The 21,341-nt window shown below is 62.3% G+C and overlaps 1 protein-coding gene across 1 annotated transcript in view; it reads left to right on the plus strand.

Annotated features, from left to right (window-relative positions):
* Positions 1–231: 231 nt before the first annotated feature.
* The window catches only part of CROCC2 (ciliary rootlet coiled-coil, rootletin family member 2), a 61,184-nt gene continuing 40,074 nt past the window's right edge, over positions 232–21,341 (plus strand). The window contains 15 exon segments of the mRNA XM_086715231.1: positions 232–1,173; positions 2,175–2,323; positions 4,447–4,553; positions 5,920–6,144; positions 6,835–6,953; positions 9,907–10,183; positions 10,728–10,925; positions 13,283–13,379; positions 13,459–13,548; positions 13,707–13,913; positions 14,232–14,443; positions 15,612–15,794; positions 16,406–16,550; positions 16,956–17,102; positions 17,315–17,515. Coding sequence (XP_086571357.1) covers positions 867–1,173; positions 2,175–2,323; positions 4,447–4,553; positions 5,920–6,144; positions 6,835–6,953; positions 9,907–10,183; positions 10,728–10,925; positions 13,283–13,379; positions 13,459–13,548; positions 13,707–13,913; positions 14,232–14,443; positions 15,612–15,794; positions 16,406–16,550; positions 16,956–17,102; positions 17,315–17,515 — 2,664 coding nt within the window. The 5' untranslated portion in view covers positions 232–866.

Below are 21,341 nucleotides of genomic sequence, written 5' to 3' on the forward strand. Positions count from 1 at the left end.
AAGGATGGGTCTGGGCACACGGTGACAAGTCCGAGAGGCCTGGGAGTGGGGCAGGGAGTGATAGGAGGACCGGGTTGGCAGCCCTGGAGAAGCGTGGGGAGCAGACATCTGTCTCCAGAACTCCTGGGAAGCATCCGGTGACCTTGTCACATCAAGGCCTCTCATGTCCACAGTGAAGTGCTGTTTCACAGGCCCCTGAACATCCCTCCCATGGGCGGTGCCACAATTAGACATGGCAAGAAGGGCACCCCCAGGCCCGCCCCCAGCTCTGCCCACCTCACGATGCAACGAATCCCCAGGGCCGAGGCAGTGTGCCAGCTCAGAGCCCAAGACCTCCCAACACCAGCCTCTGGGCATCCAGGACCCTGGGATTTCCTGCCCGCTGCCGGGCCCCTTCAGACCTCTCCCACGGCAGTCAGAGGCTCTGGACTGGCCAGGGGGGAAGGCCGTCCTCACTACCCTCCCACGGCCCACCCTGCCCTCTCCCAGGGCCCACCTGCGCCCTTCCCGGTGGGCAGGGTGAAGCCCCAGGCAGCTGGCCATGCCCTAAAGGGAGGCAGGCGGGTGGTCTCAGGTCCTTACCAGTCCTCCCAGCAACCCAGGCCGTGAAGGTGGAGACTGTGTGGGCAGCTGGGTGGGTCGTTGTGTCCCGTGGGCCAGAGCAAGGGTGCCTGCCTGCCAGCGCCCTGCAGAGGCCCACTGGGGACACCCAGCCCTGCCCTCACAGAGGGGGAGCAGGGCCAGAGGGCAGCGCACAGTGGCCACCGAGGCCAGGTGCTGTCCTGGTCACCGGTGCTCAGGGCACTAGCAGGACAGGCAGGTGCCCTCCCACCTTACAGGTAGAGAAACCAGGGCGTGTGCTCTGGATGACAGCCTCACCCAGGCCTCTCCGGGGCACTTTGCTGCCGCCCTGGGGGAGCTCTGCGGTAGCCCCCACTAACTCCGCTGGGCGCGTGGGGCTATTTGGCGGCTGTCCAGGAAACTGCCAGCCCCCGGTGTCTCTCTGGACGGCTGTTTTTCAGAGGCTGGAGGACACCGTCTTGAGTCCCATGGCCAGCAGAGAAGACCGGGCACTGACCGTGCGTGGGGAAGGCTGGCCGGCTTTGCCCACCCCTGTGCCCGCCCGAATCCGTGAGATCGTAGCTGGCAGCCTGAGGGACGACCCACACCAAGGTGACGGGAGGTGGTAGGGGTGACGGTGGGGGTGGGGTGGGCACCGGGGGAGCCACAGAGCCCTGAGCTGGAGGCTGGCTCGGCGTACCGAGCCCCCGCTCAGCTGCCCCCCCCCCGGCCTGTCATCATCTTCCAGTGCGATGGGGCATGGAGCCACACCCTCCCACGGGGTCAGCCACGGGGGTCGTGTGTCCACGCCCACCGTGTGTTTTGCGGCCAGCCCGCAAGGACTGTCCGGTGCTGCATTTGTGTTTGTGGCACATTCGCGACCGCCAGTCTGGGCTTCGTCCGTATTTGTTCTTCATTAGATGAGTGAAAATCCTGAAGGCTGACACTCGGGAGGCGCAGGTGCTGAGCAGCCCCGCCCCCGACCTCTGCTCACCCAGCCCGAGGGCCTCCTAGGGCCAGCGCTTCGCAGGAACTGGCTCCAGGCTGGGTCCCCGTGTCACGGCCGCCCAACTGGCCAGGCCACTTGGCCCCAGCTAGTGCTTGTGACTCCCTCATGTGTGGGTCCCAAGACCCCTCGCCATAGTGAGGGTCTGTCCCGCCCCCCCGAGGGAACCAGTGGTTCACCGGGTATATGTTAAGGAAAAGGGAACTCCACTGTCCACTTAGAAAAGCAACTTCCTACTCGGATGAGATCCGGTTACCCCAGATCAGCAGTTCTCACTGCTTCACAGGGCGTGGGGGGACCCGCTGTGCAGGCCTCGCCCACACCCTCGCTTTAATTGGTTTGGGGCTGTACTGGGGTCAAAGGTAGGAGGTCAGTAGCACGCCCACCAACAGGAGAGGGAGGGAGGCCTCGAGCATGAAGTCCACGTCCCCCACACCGGGGTGTCCCGGGTCAGAACTGGGACCCCTGCTGGAAGATGGGGGCAGGCCAGCAGTGAGAGCCCGGTGGCCGGCCCGCAGCCCCACCGTGGAGACAGTGCGCCGTGGCTGAGCAGGTGGGGGGCCCCGGTCCGGCCCCCCTGGCTGAACCTGGGGCCGCACCTGCTCAGGGCTGCAGGAGCCGCCGGCCGTGTCAGCAGGGGTGCAGGAGGAAAACAAGAGTCTGCAGGAGGAGCTGTCCAGGCTGGGGGAGCTGCTGGCCCAGGCAGACGCAGAGCAGGACGAACTGGCCGGCAGGTACCACGCGGCCAGTGCGCGGGTAAGTGCGTGGCAGACGGAGGTGGCTGACTGGCCTGTGGTGAGGCGGTCACCTGTTGGCACTGGCGGCCAGACTGGTGGGACACAGTCTCGGGACACAGAAGGACAGTTCGTCGGCCATGGACACAAACGGCAGACGGGACAACAGGCTGGAGGCGGGAGGGCGAGGATAGGAGGGGCGTCCAGGCCCCGCTGCCCCCGAAAGTCCCCCCTAGATCTCACAGCCCGGCTGAGGACGTTGACTCGTGCCCTGGCCACCTGGGGGATTTGTGGGGGCAGCCTGGTCAGTCCTGAGCCCTCAGCCCCGGCACCTCACCTTTGGGGTCTGCTGACGAATTGGCCCCAACGCTCAGACAGAGCTTCTAGAGAATTGGCTCGCCACCCCCCCCCCCCACCTCTACCTTTGCCTGACAGCCGAGGCCGGCACAGACCTCAGAGGACACCTGTGACCCCCTGGTTCCTCCACCTTGGCCCCCTGGGCATCCACAATGCCTTCGGCCACAGCAAGAGACCATTTGGTTATAAGGTGTGGAGGTGGGGAGGGCCCCCTGTTGTGTGGACGGGGAAACCGTGGCCGCTAGGTGAAGCAACTTGCCAGGCCAGACCCTCCTTCCGGTGTCTGCGGCTTCTGAGGCAGGACTGGGCTAGGGATGCTCCGTGTGGGGTGCTCAGAGCCCCTGGCATGTCTGGCTCGGCCCCCACCCCTGCAGTTTTCGGAGTCCTCCTTGCCCTACGTGGCGGGATAGATGACCCCACTTTCCAGATGTGGAAACTGAGGCTCAGAGCAGGCCAGAGCTGCCCAGGGCCGTGCTGCCAGTGTTGGAGCTGAGACCTGAACCAGGGTCCCGCCCTTTCTCCAGCACGACCAGTGACCGGTGCCAACTGCCCAAGGGCCCTGGGCTGGCCTCGTGTCCTCCGGGATGCCCGGGGCTACCAGAAATAGGCAGCATCCGCAGCCCCCGGACTGAACACCTGCTCCCACAGCTGCCCCCACCCCTAGCAAGGCCCTCAGGGCAGGACCACGAGGGCCCCCCTCGCCCCCCGTCAGGGCCAGGAGTACATCAGTGAGCTCGCCTGCCCTCCCTGGCGGTCTGTGGCCTCGGCCCAGTCGTGGGGGTGGGGGGCCTTCCTAGCACAGGGTGGGGAGATGTTGGGAACCAGTGGTGGGAATAGAAGCCAGAAATCCTGCGGACAGATTAGTAAGCCTCATGAGTCAGAACTGAACTCCCAGACCCCGCAGCTCGGCGGACATGTCAGGCTCCCGCGGGCATCTCAGCCTCCCCTTGGGCAGGCGCCAGCAGGGGCCAGGCCCCCCTCCGCGTTACCCCCAAGCAGATGGCGGGGTGGGGTGGGGGTCAGGGTGGCGGTGAGACTGCTTGGTGGGCATCTCCATCCCAGCTGGCATCCCCACAGCCCCTGCCCCGGCCTCTTGGCTCCGCTGGGCTCTCCGGCCCGCCCTCCCTCGTCCTACTGGTGGCCTCCAGGCTCTCCCGGCCTTCCCGTAGCTTGGCCCCCCACCAGCCTGCCTGCTCGGCCCGACGGCCCCTCCCCGGACACCCCCAGTGTGCTCCGGGTCAGCACGTCTAGGGGCAGCCCCCAGCACCTCCTGTTCCCCTTGGAGCTCTAGGGTCCCCGTGTGCTCAGGCTCCAGCAGGGAGCCAAGAAGGATGCAGACTCTGGGCAGGCCTGGTCCAGCTTAGAGGACTCCCCTCCCCACCAGGCCGCTCAGGGTGGGCGTGGTCCCTGCCACGGGCCGGAGGAGGCACTGGGAACACATTCCAGCACAGGCGGTGGGCACGGCTGGAGGGGCGGGACCCCCCACGCACTCTCTCTTAGGGGGGCGACCCCAGGCCTGCTCTGCAATTCAGCCATGCTGCCTGCCCTTTATGAACCGGGCCCCGAGGCCCCCTCCTCAGCCAGCCACGGGCCCTGGGCACGTGGTCAGGGTGTGAACGCCCGCCCACAGGACCCACTGTGTGGGGGGGCCTGAGCTTCAGCAGACCCAGCCGTACCTGGACCCCAACCCCGCTGGGGCCTGAGGGGAGCCCTCTCTGCCACCTGTGGGAGGGCTCGGTGCCACAGCCGCCCTGCCTGCTCGCGAGGTGGGTCACGATCCCTCTCCAGCTACAGGCCCGTCTGGAGACCACCGAGGCTCGGCTGCGGAGGTCGGAGCTGGAGCATAGCGCGGACCTGGAGGAGGCCCTGGGCCGTTTGGAGGCCGCTGAGCAGAGGTGAGCTGGGTGGACGCGGCAGCCGGGGCCACAGGGAACTCGGCCATCACCCCCAGAGGCAGCAGACCCCGCTGTGCCTTGGGGCTGTTGGCCAGTCTCTTCCCAGAGTGACTCCAGGTCGAATTTGCCCGTGGGAGTTGGCCACAGGCTTGGGGTGGACAGGGCAGGGTGGGCAGAGGACCAGCCTGCCGTGGGCCTCGGGCGTAGGGTGCAGGCCCCCCGGGTCTGAGGGTCCCCCGGCCCTGCTCCCCCACGTCTGCCTCCTCTCGGCCCCGCAGCCTGCCGAGGCTGCCGCTCTGGCCGGTACTGCTGACGGGTCCCCTGAGCTGACTGTGGCCCGTGGTTGGCACAGCCAGTCCTGGGGTCCCTGGGGGTGCTGCCCTCAACCCCACCCTTCTTCACACTCTGGCCCTGACTCCCAGGCCCCTTAGGTGCCAAGCCACTCTGACGTCATGGTCAGGGGCTCATCCGTTCACTGTTGGCAAGCATGGGTCATGGCCCGGCACCCCCAGGGGTAACCTCAGCCCTCCAGAGGTGGCCCCCGAACCCCCAGGCTCCAGGACACCGTCCCTGGAAAGGGAGAACATGTCTCCACGCTGCAGGGACGGCAGCCAGCGGGGCTGAGCCCCCGAGCACGGCTGCGTCTCCAGACCTGGGGGAGGTTAGGACACGTGTGGACTACTTCCCGTTACTTGCTTTGTCCTCGGGGACTCTGGAAAAAGAAGGAAAGTGCTGGGAAGCATTTGGAAAACCGGTTTTCCAAAAACAGCGGCGGGGGCGGAGGTGGGAGGTAATAACCCAGGAGGAGGGTGATGCCTGAGTTGCAAAGAGGAACAGAGAAGGTCTTTTCTGTGGCCCCGGAGCCTGGCTGGGAGGGCTGGCTCTTGGATACTGGCTCCACCCAGCTCGGCTGCTTTCGGTGGAGAAAGGCCTCCACGGTAACAGGGGGGCTGCCGCCTTCAGGGGATGGGGGGGGGGGCGTGCCTGACTCCCTGTCTGCATTGCCCTGCCCCTTCCCCCCAGGCCCGTCCCTCAGCAACCAGCGCTGCCCCTCTGAGCAGTCCATCTGAGGGCTCCCCTCGGCACGAGGGACGGAGACGGCCGAGGCGGTACGGTTGTGGACGTGGCCAGGAGAGTCCGTGTTGCGGGGGAGGGAGAGCAGGCATCCCAGAGAAGGAGGAGGGGGCCAGGGTGGCACTCAGAAATTGGCCCCAGCTGGGGGAGCCATCGGGGACTTGTTGCAGGCGGCCAGTGCTGCTTAGGAGCGGTTGCGGCCTTCAGGCCTGAGGCGGGTCGGCTGGGTCTCAGGGAGCCTTTCTAGAAGCCCCGGGCCGTGGCCGAGCTGCTGTGGTGTCTGCCCGTCCAGGAGCACGGGGCTCTCCCAGGTGAACACCCTTCTGCGGGAACAGCTGGGGCACATGAAGAAGGCCAACGACAGGCTGGCCGAGGAGCTGGCCAGGACGACGGACGGCGTACTCCATCTTCGGGGCCAGCTGGAGCTGAGGGAGGCACGGCGCCGGGCAGAGACACAGGTGCTTTGCCCGCTCCTGCCCGTCGGCAGGGGACACCTGATCCGGTGCTTTGGCTGGCGGTAGGGGGTAGGCAGTGGGGACCAGGACAGGGTGAATTGGCTCCCACTGTGGTTCCCCTCCCCCCCCCCGGGGGGGCAAGGCCGCTGACCTCCTGCCGCACCATGTTCGGCCTTCGGCTGGGCCCCCGCAGTCTACTTTGTGGGGGACGCTAGGGTAAGGAGACCCTTCCTTGAGAACAGGCGAGCAGGACCCCAAGAACAGACTTGGAGAGTAGAACAAGGTCACAGGGCCATGTCCTGCCCCATTTTTGAGAGAGGTGGTCTCCGTGGGCCCGACCCCTTGCCGCGTCCTGACTGCAAGGGCGGGGGCCACACCATTGCTCCCAGCCCGTGGCCAGGGCCAGCAGGGCCCCCTGCCGTGACCTTGCCCCCCCTGTCAGTTTTCTGAATCCCTAAGTCCTTCCGGGGGCTCAGGGCACAGTGCTCCAGGCACAGCCTCAGCCGGTGGTCACCAATGGCAAGACCCCTGGCGGGGGCCGGGCAGATGCCTGACACAGATGGTGCCCCCCCGCCAGGTCTCCCCACAATAGGCTGGTGAGCACCGAGTGAAAAGAGGCCTTCATGCGCTGATGTGTCACCGGACCCAGGCCCTGGAAAGGGGCATGGCCGGGGGCAAGGCAGGCCTCTGTAGCTGCAGCCATCCCTGAAGGGGCGCAGGTGTCCCCACGGCCTTCCGCCTGTCCTCTGCAGGCACCGCTGGCAGGATTCCTTCCGGACGCTGCCTGGAAAACAGCCCCCTCCAGGGAAAGGAGGCCGAGATGGCCCCTGTGGGCCTGGGCCTCAGGCCGACCCTGCGGAGACATCCCTCCGCAAGCCCCCCCCCCCCCCCCCCCCCCCCCCCCCCCCCCCGTCACTGCACCTCCCACCGGGGAGCAGGTGGGGGGCCCCTGTGCCCAGCCCTCTGTGGCTGCCGTTGCCATCAGAGGCTGGGGGTGCCCCCTGCTGCACAGAAGGGGAGGGCGCCAGGCGGAACCAAGGGTGTGTGTCACCCAGGGGGCCATGTCCATCATCACATCACAGGGGAGGACCCCCCCCCCCGCCCCGGCCGTGAGGCAGGGGGCGTGTTCGAGGCAGCCCCTCCTCCTCTCACTGCGGGCTTGTGACCCCTGAGTGGAAACAAGGCCCCTGGATGCCTGGTCTCAAGTCGGGTTTGTCGGGTTTGTCGAGGGTCTTTACCTCCCCCTCCTCCTCGTCCTTGAAAGGACGTCCCGCTGGTCAGCGGGTGTTTTCTCCCAGTGCTTTAAAGACCCTTTGTCTCTGTCTCCTCCTCCATCGCTGCCGCCCAGCGCTCAGCTCCAGGCGCCTGTGACTCCGTTGGACTCCTCGCACAGGCGATCTGTCCTCTCCCCTGGCTGCTGGAAGATCCCGCTTTGACTTGGCTGTTCTGCAGTTTTTACTAGCGTGTGTGTGTGTCTATGTGCAGCTTTTTGTTGATCCTGCTTCGGATTCACCAGGGTTCTGTGTCTTCTGTTATTTTTGGAAAGTAGCGCTTCCCCCTCTGAGCCCTGCCTGTGCTCACGCTCTCTCCTCCCCGACTTGGTGGCTCCGCCCACAGCCATCTGAACCTCGTGTCTGCTTTCTTTGTGTCACCCTGGCTTATATTCTAGATATTTCTTCAGATATACCTACTTGGTCAGTAATTTTGTCTTCAGCCTCCAATTTCTGTTAAACCTGCCTGCTTTGCTTAAATCCCAAATACCGTTTTTCATCTTTAAGGATTCTGGTTGATTCTCTTCCAAATATCTTACACTTAACTCATGGTCAAGCTCCCGGTTTACTTGCTGATGCAAATTAAATAGTTATGTTCCAAGCTGTGCCTGATGTTCTGACGTCCAAGTTCTTTAAGGTTAGTGCTGTTTCCTTGTGTCTTTAGTGATTTAAAAAAAAAAATTTTTCTTAAACCAAAAGCTGCTTATTTTTCTCGCAACTTTGTGAAAGTTCTTCGAAACCTAGAGTGGATGTGGCATCTTCCAGAAAGGATTTCCGTTCACTTCTGACAAGTACCCGGGGCTCTAACAGTCTTTGGACCTGTTAGAATTGAAGCAGATTTTCAACCTGAGTTTTTTTTAAACCGCCCAGGTTACAGGGATTCAGGTGGCATAAAGGCTGATGTGTGGCTCCAAATCCAGAGGGGAGATTTTTCTCCTTGCTGTCTTACCATTCAGGCTGCTGTCACAGAACACCACAGACCGGGGGTTGGACAGGGGTGCTATGTTACGCTAACGTTTCTCTCTCACGGTTCTGGAAGCAGGAAGGCCACGATCAAGGTGGGAGACTGTTCAGTGTGTGATGCTCCCGGGGTCGGAGATAGCACCTTCTCCCCGTAACCACACACGGTGGAGGGGGCGAGGGAGTGCTCTGGGGCCCTTTTATAAGGGCACTAACTCCATCACGAGGGTGGAGCCTGAAAGCCCCACCTCCAAATACAGTCCCACCGGGGATTAGGTTTCCGCATAGGATTTCAGGGGACACAAACATTCTGTGTCCCCTGTGCCTTCTCACAGTGCCCCGTGGGCAGGGCTGTGAGCACGTGTGAGTGCGGACGTGTGCACCTGTGTGTCCCGCTCAGTCAGCTCTGGCACACCCTCCAGAGAGATCTCACTCACGAGTGTGGGCAGACTCCACCCCTGGACGGGCCCCACGCTTTCCTCTGCATCCCGAGCCCCTGTGGTCAAGGAGGCACGTTCAAGTTGCTCAGTTTGGCAAGAGGCTGGCTGCCGATGTTCCTCTCAAGTTCCTGACCTCGCCGGTTTCTGGCCTCAGTGCTCCCTAGCGTGCGGGTCAGGGGTCCCTGCCCGAGTGCTCCCTACCACGTGGGCCAGCCCAGCCTGCACTCAGGGAGCTGTGAAGCCTGGAATCTGATGTAGCTAATCGCTGTTATTGGACAGGCCCGTCCAGGCATCCGGTACTGCAAGGCATGTCTGATCCCTGCTCTTTGCTGATCACAATGGGGTTTGGGAGGTGCAGTGCGAGTGCACAGAGGACCCCGGCCCCGGGCACGAAGGGGCTTTCCCTACAGAAGGCATACAGGGCTTGGGTGGGGGGAGGGACCTCAGATGTGGGGTCAGGACAGGGGTTGCAGCAGAGGCTCTGTGAAGGTTGGAGAGTGTGTGGGTCTTGAGAGCTGGGAAAGGTGAGGTCACTCTGTGTCAGGAAGCAGCCAGGCTGCGCTGTGACAGGCAGGGGACAGAGGAGTGTGGGAAAGCACTGGGCATGCGGTGAGCCCTCTGGGGGTCCCGGAAGTCAGCACTCAGGACGCAGCCCAGGGACCAGGGACAGGGAAGGTGGCATGGAGACTCAGGACGCCGGGGCTTCAGCTCAGTTCTCTGAAAGGCTGGTGCCACTGGCCACACATGGCTCTGTCCCGTTCCCGCCTCCACTCTCCCCTCTTCCCCCGCCGCCCCACAGTCCTGCTGTAGCCTCCTGCTCCGCCATTACTCCCCATTCACTCTGCCCCGTCTTAGCGGGCGGCTTCCCCACTGCCTCGCCATGCGCTCTGAGTGGTAGAGGCTTCTGTGTCCCTGGACGTGTTGGGGACCCCCTAGAGTGACAGCTGCTGTCCTGGTGCTGGAGGAAGGGGGGAAACCTGGCCTCCCCGCCCCCCCCTCATGCTGGGAGTGGGGTGGCCGCTGAGGGTCGCCAAGTACCTCCCACCCCGGCGGGGAGACCAGGCTGGGTGAGTCCCAGGTCGGGGCAGGAGCTGGATGCGGCCCCCTCCCCAGGTCCGCGAGGTGGGGGAGTGAGCACTGCCCCCTGGAGCAGGGGATCTGCACCTTTTGGGAAGACGAGCCCCTGGGAAAGGGGGCTGCAGAGCCACAGGTGATATGGGTGTGCTCCCCACAGAGGATCCGGGAGAGGCGGTGTGGAGAGGCCGGTGGGGTTGCAGGCTGCACTCGCCTCGCACGCCTGAGCAGACTCAGGCCTCTTGCTCGCAGATCCGGCGCACACGCTCGGGGGGGTCCCAGGACTTCCTCCTCCTGTGGAGACAGGTCACCGCACTCCGCGTACAGCTGGCCGAGCTGCGCACAACCGCAGAGAGGTAACGCCATAGGGTCCACCGGGCGGTGGGGGAGATGGGGCGTCCGGACCTGTCTGGACCTCGCACTGGCCCCACAGGTGCGGTGAACAGGCAGGAGGGGCGGGTGGCGGGGGAAGAAGCGAGAACAGACAGACCAAGATGGACAAGGGTGCAGGGGAGAGAGGACAGCGGGGCAGGCCAGCTGGGGGGCCGCCGCAAAGCGGGGAGCTTCAGGGGCCCTGGGATCCCTCCAGCACCTCACACAGGCCTGACCTGGGAGCCTCGAGGTACAAGACAGCACCCCCATTCGCACAGGGGGAGGCTAAGGGTCAGAGGGCCGGCGTCCTGATGGAGGCAGACAGCCCGCCCGGTCTGGCCCGGCCTGGCCCCTGCTCGCCCTCCCTGGCTGTGACGAGGGGACAGTGCACACCTGGTGGTGGGGGCTTCTCCTGAGGATGGCCGGGGAGGGGGCTGCCGTGGCAGAGGGCGGGCCGATGTGACCGGATCCTGCCCTCCCCCCGGACGGTCCCGAGGCTCAGCAGGGGGTGCTGCTCTGGCCTCCCAGGGCTCTCACCGACATGCGCGTGGAGATGGCCAGGACAGCCGGGCGCCTGCAAACGGCCTGCCTGGCCCTGGGCTCCAGGCTGCGGCTGGCGGCCAGCAGTGCGGCGGGCGCCCTGGAGCAGCGGCTGCGGGACCAGGTGCGGGAGACGCTGCAGCTGCAGGGCCGCTGGGACGCAGAGAAGGTGGCGCTCCAGGCCAGGTGGGTGCTGGGGGCCCGAGGGTGAACGGAGGCGGGGGAAGGGCCGCCCCGCCCTGTCCTGTCTCCCGGGCGGCTGCCGGTTCTGAGACTCAGGCCCGTGGCCCGTGCACAGCTCTGCCTCCTGATCTGCACCCAGCATCCTGCTTCTCCCACCCTGCTGGCAGCCCAGGGACGGTCCCCAGGTCACTGGGCTCACGCGACCCTAACCCACCCCCCCGAGGCCAAGGTACAGCTCCCGACATCCGAGGGCTTCCGTGAACACTGCAGCGGGCATGTCTCTGCTGTTCCCAGAAGGGAAACTTTCAGGCCTAAGAGCACCTTCCTGCAAAGGGGGGACGCCTGTTTGAGATAGACCATTTAAGAAACTGAGGCAGGTGGAGGTGGAGTCTGTGAGTAAGCACAGAAGGTTCTGGACACAAAACCCACGTCTGCAGCTCAGAAATCTCTTGAGAGCAGCTTCGGCAGGAAATGGGGGGACAGCTCCCTGGGGAGGCCTCACCTACCGGCCCCAGGGCACAGTTCCACAGAACCGAGGGGTCTGGGGCTCCCTTGGCCACAAACACCTGCCAGGCTGAGGGGAAGAAAGCTGTCCCGCCCTCAGGGGGTGAGTTGAGTGAAACGAACCCTAACTAGCCCCAAAGGAGCATGATTGCAGGGCCTGGGGATGCCAGATGGCCCAGCTCAGCCTGCAGGGGCAGCTCTGCCGGGCCTGAGCGGAACACCCCAGGACTACAGGAAGGGAGACCCCGGGGCCAAGGCAGTGAGAGCCAGGGGCCACAGGAAGGGAGACCCCGGGGCCACAGGAAGTGAGAGCCAGGGGCCACAGGGAGACCCCGGGACCACAGGAAGTGAGAGCCACGGGTCACAGGAAGGGAGACCCCGGGGCCACAGGAAGGGAGACCCCGGGGCCAAGGCAGTGAGAGCCAGGGGCCACAGGAAGGGAGACCCCAGGGCCACAGGAAGTGAGAGCCAGGGGCCACAGGGAGACCCCGGGGCCACAGGAAGTGAGAGCCACAGGTCACAGGAAGGGAGACCCCGGGGCCACAGGAAGGGAGACCCCGGGGCCACAGGAAGGGAGAGCCAGGGGCCACAGGAGGTGAGAGCCAGGGGCCACAGGAGGTGAGAGCCAGGGGGCCACAGGAAGGGAGACCCCGGGGCCACAGGAAGGGAGAGCCACGGGCCACAGGAGGTGAGAGCCAGGGGCCACAGGAGGTGAGAGCCAGGGGGCCACAGGAAGGGAGACCCCGGGGCCACAGGAAGGGAGAGCCACGGGCCACAGGAGGTGAGAGCCAGGGGCCACAGGAGGTGAGAGCCAGGGGGCCACAGGAAGGGAGACCCCGGGGCCACAGGAAGGGAGACACCGGGGCCACAGGAAGTGAGAGCCAGGGGCCACAGGAGGTGAGAGCCAGGGGGCCACAGGAAGGGAGACCCCGGGGCCACAGGAAGTGAGAGCCAGGGGGCCACAGGAAGGGAGACCCCGGGGCCACAGGAAGGGAGAGCCCGGGGCCAAGGCAGTGAGAGCCAGGGGCCACAGGAAGGGAGAGCCAGGGGCCACAGGGAGACCCCGGGGCCACAGGAAGTGAGAGCCACGGGTCACAGGAAGGGAGACCCCGGGGCCACAGGAAGTGAGAGCCAGGGGCCACAGGAGGTGAGAGCCAGGGGGCCACAGGAAGGGAGACCCCGGGGCCACAGGAAGTGAGAGCCACGGGCCACAGGAAGGGAGACCCCGGGGCCACAGGAAGGGAGAGCCCGGGGCCAAGGCAGTGAGAGCCAGGGGCCACAGGAAGGGAGAGCCAGGGGCCACAGGGAGACCCCGGGGCCACAGGAAGTGAGAGCCACGGGCCACAGGAAGGGAGACCCCAGGGCCACAGGAAAGGAGAGCTGGGGGCCACAGAGGGGAGACCCAGGTCTTTGAGAAGAAGGTGGCTCCCGGGCAGGAAGGGACAATAACGTCACCTGCTGTTAGACTTACAGCACTGGATGTGATCCAGGCAGAGGAAGCCGCTGGGCCAAGGGCCCAGAAGTGGCTGCTTGCATCTGTTGTCCCCTATGGACGGGGCAAGGCCTCAGGAAGCCACTGGCCATGAAGCTGGAGGGCAGAGCCAGGGTCAGGGTGAGGGTCTTGAATGCTGAACTCTCATTCTGCACTTGGCTCCAGAGACAGTGGGGGCCACCGAAGGCTCTAGAGCAGAAGAGAAGCATCTGGTCAGACAAGGGACCAAGGCCCACTCAGACAGAGGCGGCCACAGCACAGGAGGGATCTGGACACCGCCTGGACATCTTCGGGGCCCACGTATGCTCTGGGCTTTGTTCTCTGCTCTGACAACCCCTCCCCCCAACGCCCGACTCTTCTCCAGACTCTCTGAGCAGACGCTGCTGGTGGAGAAGCTCACAGAACAAAACTCGAAGAAGGAGAGAACCATCTCTTCCCTCAAAATGGATGTCCAGAAACTGGTGCGTGGGGCTGAGAAGAGGCAGGTGCAGGGCGGGGGTCCACCTGCCGGCCCCGCTGAGGAGTCTGCTCCGGCCGCAGGAGTCCCGGCGCAGCGGAGGCCAGCGGGCAGCGGACACTCTGGAGGACCAAGTTGAAGCCCTACAGCGTGTCTTGAAGAGCATCACAGAGGTGCTGGCCCATCTTGGTCCTTCCCGCGGTAAAGCAGAGCATGAACCGTAGGATCCCGATGGTCCCAGCTGAGCCCTGATGTCGTGATCTGGAAGGTCCCCATGTGGCCACAGCCCTGAGCTCTCTCCCCTCCGTCCCTTCCTCTCTGAACCCTGAAGGTGGCCCAGGAAGACGCAGGGTGCCCGGAGCGGGCGTGCAGCGGCGGTCCCGAAGCTCAGGAGGCACAGGGCCAAGTGCGGAGGCCCGGGAGCTCTGCGTCCCCCCACTGCGGGGTGTCCCCACCGCGGGCCCGCGCCCTGGACGCCCTGCACCCCGCACTGCAGGCTGTGCATGCGGCTATCGAGAGGTGGCGGCTGCTGGAGCAGGTGGGCGGCCTCAGTCCACAGGGGCCCCGGAGGCGAAGCAGTGGCCTGGTCTCCACCAGGCGCGGCTTTGAAACCCAGGCCGGAAGTGCCATTACAGAGCCTGCTGGTGGCTCGCCCTGGGGCCACAGGAAGGGGGACCCGGGTGCCCCAGACGGGAGCCAGGGGTCTTTGAGAGGAAGGGTCTCCGCGTGGCCTGCCCCCAAGCCCTACAGTCCCAGGGAGGGGGTCCCCATCTTAAGTGTATCTTTTCTGGGGGAGTCTGTGGTCAAGGCCTACGCAGGCCAGAGTGATTCATGCCGCACCCTCTCCTCGGGGCAGGAGCTGCGCCTGCAGCTCGGGTCCTCCCAGGCGGCGGCAGCCAGGCTCCGGGAGCAGCTGTCGGAGGCCCAGCGGGAGCTGCAGGCCGCAAGGAGGCTCCTACAGGAGCGGGTGCAGGAGCAGGTGCGGGAGCCCGAGGACCTCCTGCGCGAGCTGGAGGCGCAGAGCCGCGAGGCACAGCGCTGCAGGGCGTCCAGCGAGCTCTTGCAAAGGTGACCGGAGGGCTGAGCCCTTGTGCGGGGACAAGGCCAGGCCAAGGGAGGTGGCCTTGCCAGGAGCAGTTTCTGTCCTGGGGATGGGACCCTCTTTGTGGCCTGAGGGCAGGCCTTATGGGGAAGGGACCTCCCCGGGGAGGCCCCTTCTCTGCTCCGCCTGACTGCCCTCAGTGCTGAGACAGGAGGTCTGAGGAAAACAGAGCCCCAGCCCTCCTCCAGAGGTGCCCAGGGAAAGACCAGCAGAGGAGCTGGCCTGGTGGGGGCATGGCACCACAGGGGGCTGTGGAGGGCTCCCTGGAGGGTGGACGCCTTCCCAGGAGCAGATGGGAGCAGAGGTGGGAGGGCAAAACCACGAGAGCAGGGTGAGGTTGATGTGGGCCATCACTCCGAGGAGCAGAGGGCCGTGGGGCCCTGGGGGCGTTTAGCAGGGGCACGGCCTTCTAAACCCATGGCTTGGAAGGGCTGGTCTGGCTGCTGGCGGCCAAGCTGCAGCATCCGGGGACAGGTGGGCAGGCCAGGGTGGGGCCCCCTGTGTAGGGAGGAGGAGGGGCCGGATCCAAGGGGCACTCGGGAAATGGAAGCTTCAGGGGCGAGGGCCCGAGGGGGAGCAGCTAAGATTCAGATTCCCGGATGATGGGTGGCAGCGGAGAGGGCTCAGGGATGGGTCAGCCAGCGAGCACAGCTTTGCACAGGTGCTAGATCTCAAGGGCCTGGGCCCCCGTCAGGGCGAGGTGAACAGGACAAGCCGATGTGGAATTTGGGGAGATACCAGGCAGAGGAGGGGACCCTTCCTTCCAGCTGAGTTCTGCAAGGACTAGCTGAGCTTGGACCGTGGTGGCTGAGGGCTGAGCACGGGACGTACCAGGCAGCAAGACCCCTGATTGCTTTCAGGCCCGCACAACCTCCAGGAGGGGACAGGCCCACCCGGGGCCACCCCAGTATGGAAGGCTGGCTGGGGCTGGGGACGCTTGGGTCTCTCTTGCTCCCCACCTCGCTTCCCCAGGCTGCTGCCCTGAGCGGCCCCCGGGGTCAGGTGCCCACCTTGCCCTGTCCGTGCTCCTGGCACCCGGCCAAGGCTTGACTATGCCCAGTGAGGGTCCCTCGGCTCCCCTTCCCTGGACCCATGTCCTGGGGCTGCCCCAACCTCTGCCTCCCCTGCTCCCAGAGAGAAAAGGGCTCTGGAAACGGCGGTGGAGGAGATGAGAGGGAAGGCGGCCTGTGCAGACGCAGAGAAGCAGAGGCTAGAAGCCGAGAACACGGAGCTGCACAGGAGCCTCCTGCTGTGGGCGGAACAGAAGGAAGAGCTGGTGCAGCAGGGCGAGCGGGGCCGCAGGGAGCTGGAGACCAGGTGGGCGGGGCCGCGGGGAGCCGGAGACCAGGTGGGCGGGGCCGCGGGGAGCTAGAGACCAGGTGGGCGGGGCCGCGGGGAGCCGGAGACCAGGTGGGCGGGGCCGCGGGGAGCTGGAGACCAGGTGGGCTGGGGCGGGTGAGGGGGGGCGCATCACGCCCCTCAGCCTCAGTGTCCCCCACCACCAACAGGGCCACCCCTTTCCCAGGCTCATCTACAGGAGAGGGGGTGCCTGATGGGGCGGCAGGGGCAAAGTGTTCTCCAGACTCCTCCAGGCTGGGCCATCACCCCACACCCACACACCTGCCCCGACGTCCTGCCCCAGGCGCACTCCCCACCCCTCCGGGGCAGATCTACCACCCTGGGCCCAGCAGAGATGGGTGCCATGAGCCGTGCGTGCACACGCACACACACTCCTCACCCTGGGTGTCAGGGTATGGACCAAGAACACCACCACACCCCCAGCCCTGAAGCAGGACCCACGAACCCCCTGGCCCTGCAGGGCCTCCTGGGCTGCGAGGGAGCTGCAGGTCATCACCCCTCCCATTGTGCCCCTCCATCTTGCCCTGAAGTGACCTCACACTCTCTGCCCTCTGGTTTCCGTACCTCAGTCAAGGGCGCCTGGAGCAGCTGGAGGAGAAGGTCTCAGGGCTCAAGAAGGAGCTGGTGTCCGCCCAGGAGGCGCTGAACTCGGCCCGGCTGCAGAGGGACGTTCTGGAGAGCGAGAGGGAGGGTCTGCACAGAGCCCTGGCCCGGGTACACTTCCATGCCTGGCCCTCTGCCACCATCTGCTGGGGCCCACCTGCCCCCACTCACTTGTCTCCTCCTGCTCCTGCGCCCTCAGTCCCTCCCCAGAGTTCCCAAAGCCACCCGGGGTGGGGGGTGGGGCTCCTGGGCCTCCAGGCAGTGGGCACTGGCCTACTCTCCCTGACCCCTAGCCACACCCGCCTCTCTGCGCCCTCTCCCTTGGTCACCCTGCCACCTCTCCTGGATGCAGCCTGACTACCCGGGGCCCATCGTGTGTCTCAAAGGCCCCCCCCACCCTGCCCCACCCAGAGCTTCGGCTCGCATGCCTCCCTCCACAACGCGGGGCTCGCTCCCTCCCCAGCACCGACAGCTCTGACGTCATCAGCCGCCTTCCCCCCCCCCCCCCCGCCCTAGGCCGAGTCCAGCAACACTGACCTGGAGCTGCTGGTGACCCGGCTGAAGTCGGAGGGTGTGGAGCAAAGGGACTCCCTGGCCAAGATGGCTGCCCTGACGGAGGGGCTGGCTCGGGACAAAGGCGCCCTGGGCCACCAGGTCCTGCAGGTGAGGCGAGGGGCCCGGGCTGGCCGTGTGGCTGAGCCCAGGTCCCCCTGGCGACCCCGCGTCTCCACTCCTCCATTCCTGCGTGGAGAGCGGGTGTGGGGGAGAGGCCCAGGGGCACAGGGGTGCCTGCCAGGCCCGCGGGACCGAGGGTGCGCGTGGCGCGTGGCGCAAGGGCCTGGACGCGGACCCCTCCCTGTCCCCACCCGCGGCAGCTGGAGCAGGAGCGGGAGCAGCTGCGGGAGCGGCAGAAGGCTCTGGAGCAGGAGCGGGCGGGTGCCCTGGAGCGGCTGGCGCGGGCGGAGCAGCAGCTGGGGCCGGTGCAGCAGGCCTGCGGGCGCCTGGAGGAGCGGCTGCAGGGGCGGGAGGCCGCCTTCGAGCACCAGAGGGCCCGGCTGCAGGAGCAGGTGGGCCAGGTGAGGCGTCCGCGGGGCTGTCCCTGCCCCTCTGGGGTGTGGAGGGTCACGGGGCACCTTCAGAAGTCCGGCGGCGGGCTCGGGGCACCAGGGACTTCCGGCTGCAAAGCTAACAGACTTGGCTAGACTTAAAGCCGGCGTCGAAGAGGGCTCCCCGGAGGTGGTGGCAGCGGTGGCGGAAGGGGGGGGGGGTTGGTAGAGGGTAGAGACGGGGGAGAGGGGGGAGGGGAGCTGCAGAGGACGCTTACATAGGGCCTGCCCCTGGCCCCTGGTTTCCACACGCTTGGGGGTCAAGGGCTTCACGGCTTCCCTCTTTGTGTCGTTTCTCTCCTCCCGGACCACGTCCCCACTTGCCGTGGGCTCGTTCACGACGCGGCATCCTCGGACCTTCTGTGGACGCCAGGCTCTGGCCCAGCACGGGCTCCGGGGAGCGCCACTGAGCGGGGTTGCTTTCTTCTAGTCCCAGCGTGTTGCCCCGCGTGGGCCCCTGTGCTGGCAGCCTTGTGCCCCCGGCGGCATTCAGACCGCATGTCCCCTGCCTCCTCTGGGACTCGGCTCGGCCTCCCTCAGTGTCTCAGGCTCTGTCCCATCTCTTCCGGTCGGTCGCCAGTTCCCCCTTCTTTCACTGAAGTGTGAGTTACACTCAGGGAGCCCGTGCACGGTTCAGCGAGTTGTGACGGTTGTGTGCATCGTGTAGCAAGCACCCAGGAGACGTGGACGGTCTCCCCTGGCCCTGGGGTCAGCACCGTCCCAGGCAGCCTCTGCTCTGATGTGCTCCCCCCACCCTCCGCAGCCTCCCACACTGGCTTCACCTGTGGCAGAACCGCAGGTTTTGTGTCCACCTTCTCTCTCAAGGGGATGTCTTCGCAAGTTCTGGCATTGTTAGGTGTATCAAGCAGGGGTGGGGGGGGAGGCTGACAACACAGTAATATTCCGTTGTACAAATAAACCACATTCACTCACACATTTACTTGCTGCTGGACATTTGGGTTGTTTCCAGTTTGGGGCTGTAATGGACAAGACTGCTGTGAACATTGGTGCACAAGTTATGTACATACTTGGGAGTGAAATTGTCTGGTGCTAGGTGTGCATTGAACTTAATAAGAAACTGCTGAACAACTTCCAAAGCGATTGTATTACTTTATTCTACTGCCAGTGGCACAGTGTGGGGGGCACGAGGGGGTTCCAGGTGCTCCTCAGACTTGTCAACGTTTGGCATCATCAGTTTTTGCTTTTTAGCTATTCTGTGTGTGTGAAGCTAGGTACTGTTGTGGTTTTAATTTTCATTTCCTGGATAACAAATGATGTTGAGCACATTTTCATATGCTTATTGGAAATTTGTATACCTTATTTTATCAATTGTTCGAGTCTTTTGCCCATTTTTTAGTGTGTGTGTGTGTGTGTGTGTGTGTGTGTGTGTGTGTGTGTTTTGGCTCCGGACGTATAGGAAGTCTTCACATATCCTGAACACGAGTACTCTGTCAGATGGATGTACGTAGAAGAGTTTACTCAAGTTCGTGACTTGCCTATGCATTTTCTTAGTGCTGTTTTTGATGGACAGAACATTTTAACTTTGGCGAAATCCAACTTGCCAAGTTTTAAAAAAATGTATGGCTAGTATTTTCTAGGTGCTGCTGACACATTTCTGTGTAGGACAAGGAGAAGAAAAGACCCTCCGGTGTTTTCAACTGGTTCTTACATGTAGGTCTGTGATCACTTCATGTTGATTTTTCCGTATGGCAGTGGCTCTGAAAGTGTGTTCCCTAGACCAGCGGCATCAGCATCACCCGGGAACTAGATAGAAATGCAGATTCGTAAAATTCCCCACTCAGAACCTACTGAATCAGTCAGTTAAGCGTCCAACTTCAGCTCAGGTCACGATCTCACAGTTTGTGAGTTCAGGCCCCACATCAGGCTCTGTGCTGACCGCTCAGAGCCTGGAGCCTGCTTCAGATTCTGTGTTTCCTTTTCTCTCTGCCTCTTCCCTCCTCAAGCTCTGTCTCTCTCTCTCAAAAATAAATAAGCATTAAAAAAAAATTTTAAAAACCCCAACCGAATCAGAAACTCCAGGATGGGTGGCAGAAATCTGGATTTTCAGAAACCCTCCAGGTGATTCTGATGCATACAAAAGTGTGAGGACCGCAGGTATGTCGTGTGAAGTAGGCATTGAAGTCTGTTATTTTTCAGATGAATATCCAATTGTTCCAGCACCAGTTTTTACAGACTGTCCTTTCTCCCTTGAATTACCTGAGTAGTTACCTGACTTGTTGAAAGTAAATCGATCATATATATGTGTGTATGTGCACAGATCAGATTGTCGATCGGTACAAATCAATCTGTTCCTTCTTTCCCCAAAACCACCCTGTCTTGGTTACTGTAGCTTTTCAGTAAGTCTTGAAATTAAGTAGTGTGACTCCTCCAGTCTTATTCTTCCTTTTCAAATGGTTTTCACTGCTCTAATTTTTTTTACATATCCATGCATTTCAGAATCAGCTTGTGAATTTTTGTCCCCCGCAAAACCCTCCTAGGTCCTTGATTGGGATTGTGTTGACGCCATAGGTCAGTTTTAGAAGACTGGACACCTTCACGACATTGAGGTGTCCATCCACGAAAATGTGGAATATCTCTCTTTCTTTACTTGGTTCTCTCAGCTGTGTTTTGTGCTCAGTGTAGGGGTCTTGCACACATTTGATTACATTAATTCTTGAGCTTGATATTGTGATTGCCTTGTTGTTTTAATTTTATTTTTCTGGTGTTCATTACTAGTGTATGGGATACAGTCTCATCTAGGAATTTTAAGTCATGCGACCTTGACAAAGTCACTCATGAGTGCCAGGCTTTTACATGCTCATAATCATGGCATTTGTGAATAGCCAAAAAAAGAATAGTTTTACTTTCTTTCTGATCTAGGTGACTTTTATTTCTTTTTCTCTTGATGCACTGACTAAAGAGCCACAGCACAAAGTTGAAAAGAAATGGTGAGAGTGGCCATGTTTTCACTGATCCCAGTCACGGTGAAGGAATTCAGTCTTTCACCATCATGGATGATGTTCTCTGTCGGCTTTTCACGGATCCCCCTTATTACACTAAGGATGTTCCCTTTCATTTCTAGTGTGATGACAGGATTGTTTTTTTAATCTTAGATGAGTTTTGAATTTTTTTAACATTTTTTTAAAATACTTATTCATTTTTGAGAGAGAGAGAGACAGACAGAGAATCCAAAGCAGACTCCAGACTCTGAGCTGTCAGCACAGAGCCCGACGTGGGGCTCAAGCCCACGAACCATGAGATCATGGCCCAAGCTGAAGTTGGACGCCCAACTGACTGAGCCACCAAGATGCCCTGAATCTTGAATTCCTTTAACTGCTTTTATTTTATAAAGTGATAATATCATTGTTCTCCTCATTCTGTTAATGTGGTGGATTATAGGGGCTCGTGTTTTTAATGTCACAACAACCTTGCATACCTGAGATAAAGCCTACTTGGCCATAAGTTAATAGCCTTTTTATATATTTTTGGATTCAGTTTAATAACATTTTGTGAAGGATTTTTGCATTGATATTCATGAGGACTATTTGTGATTTTCTTTTCTCATAGTGTTTTTCTCAGTTTTGGAACCAGGGACTCACAAAAGAAGTTGGGAAATTTATTTACCTCTTGAACATGTTTTGACATTGGTGTTGTTTCTTCCCTAAATGTTAGTAGAATTTGCTAGTGAAGTCATTTCAGTCTGACATTTCCCTTGTGAGAATTTTGATAAGGAATTCAAGTTCTGAAACAAATGTAGCATTCCTCTGCTCTCTGTACCTTCACTACCGTGCGGTTC

The sequence above is a fragment of the Puma concolor genome, chromosome C1 (assembly GCF_028749965.1).
Source record: "Puma concolor isolate L17-30 chromosome C1, mPumCon1.1.hap2, whole genome shotgun sequence".
Classification (NCBI taxonomy): Eukaryota; Metazoa; Chordata; class Mammalia; order Carnivora; family Felidae; genus Puma; species Puma concolor.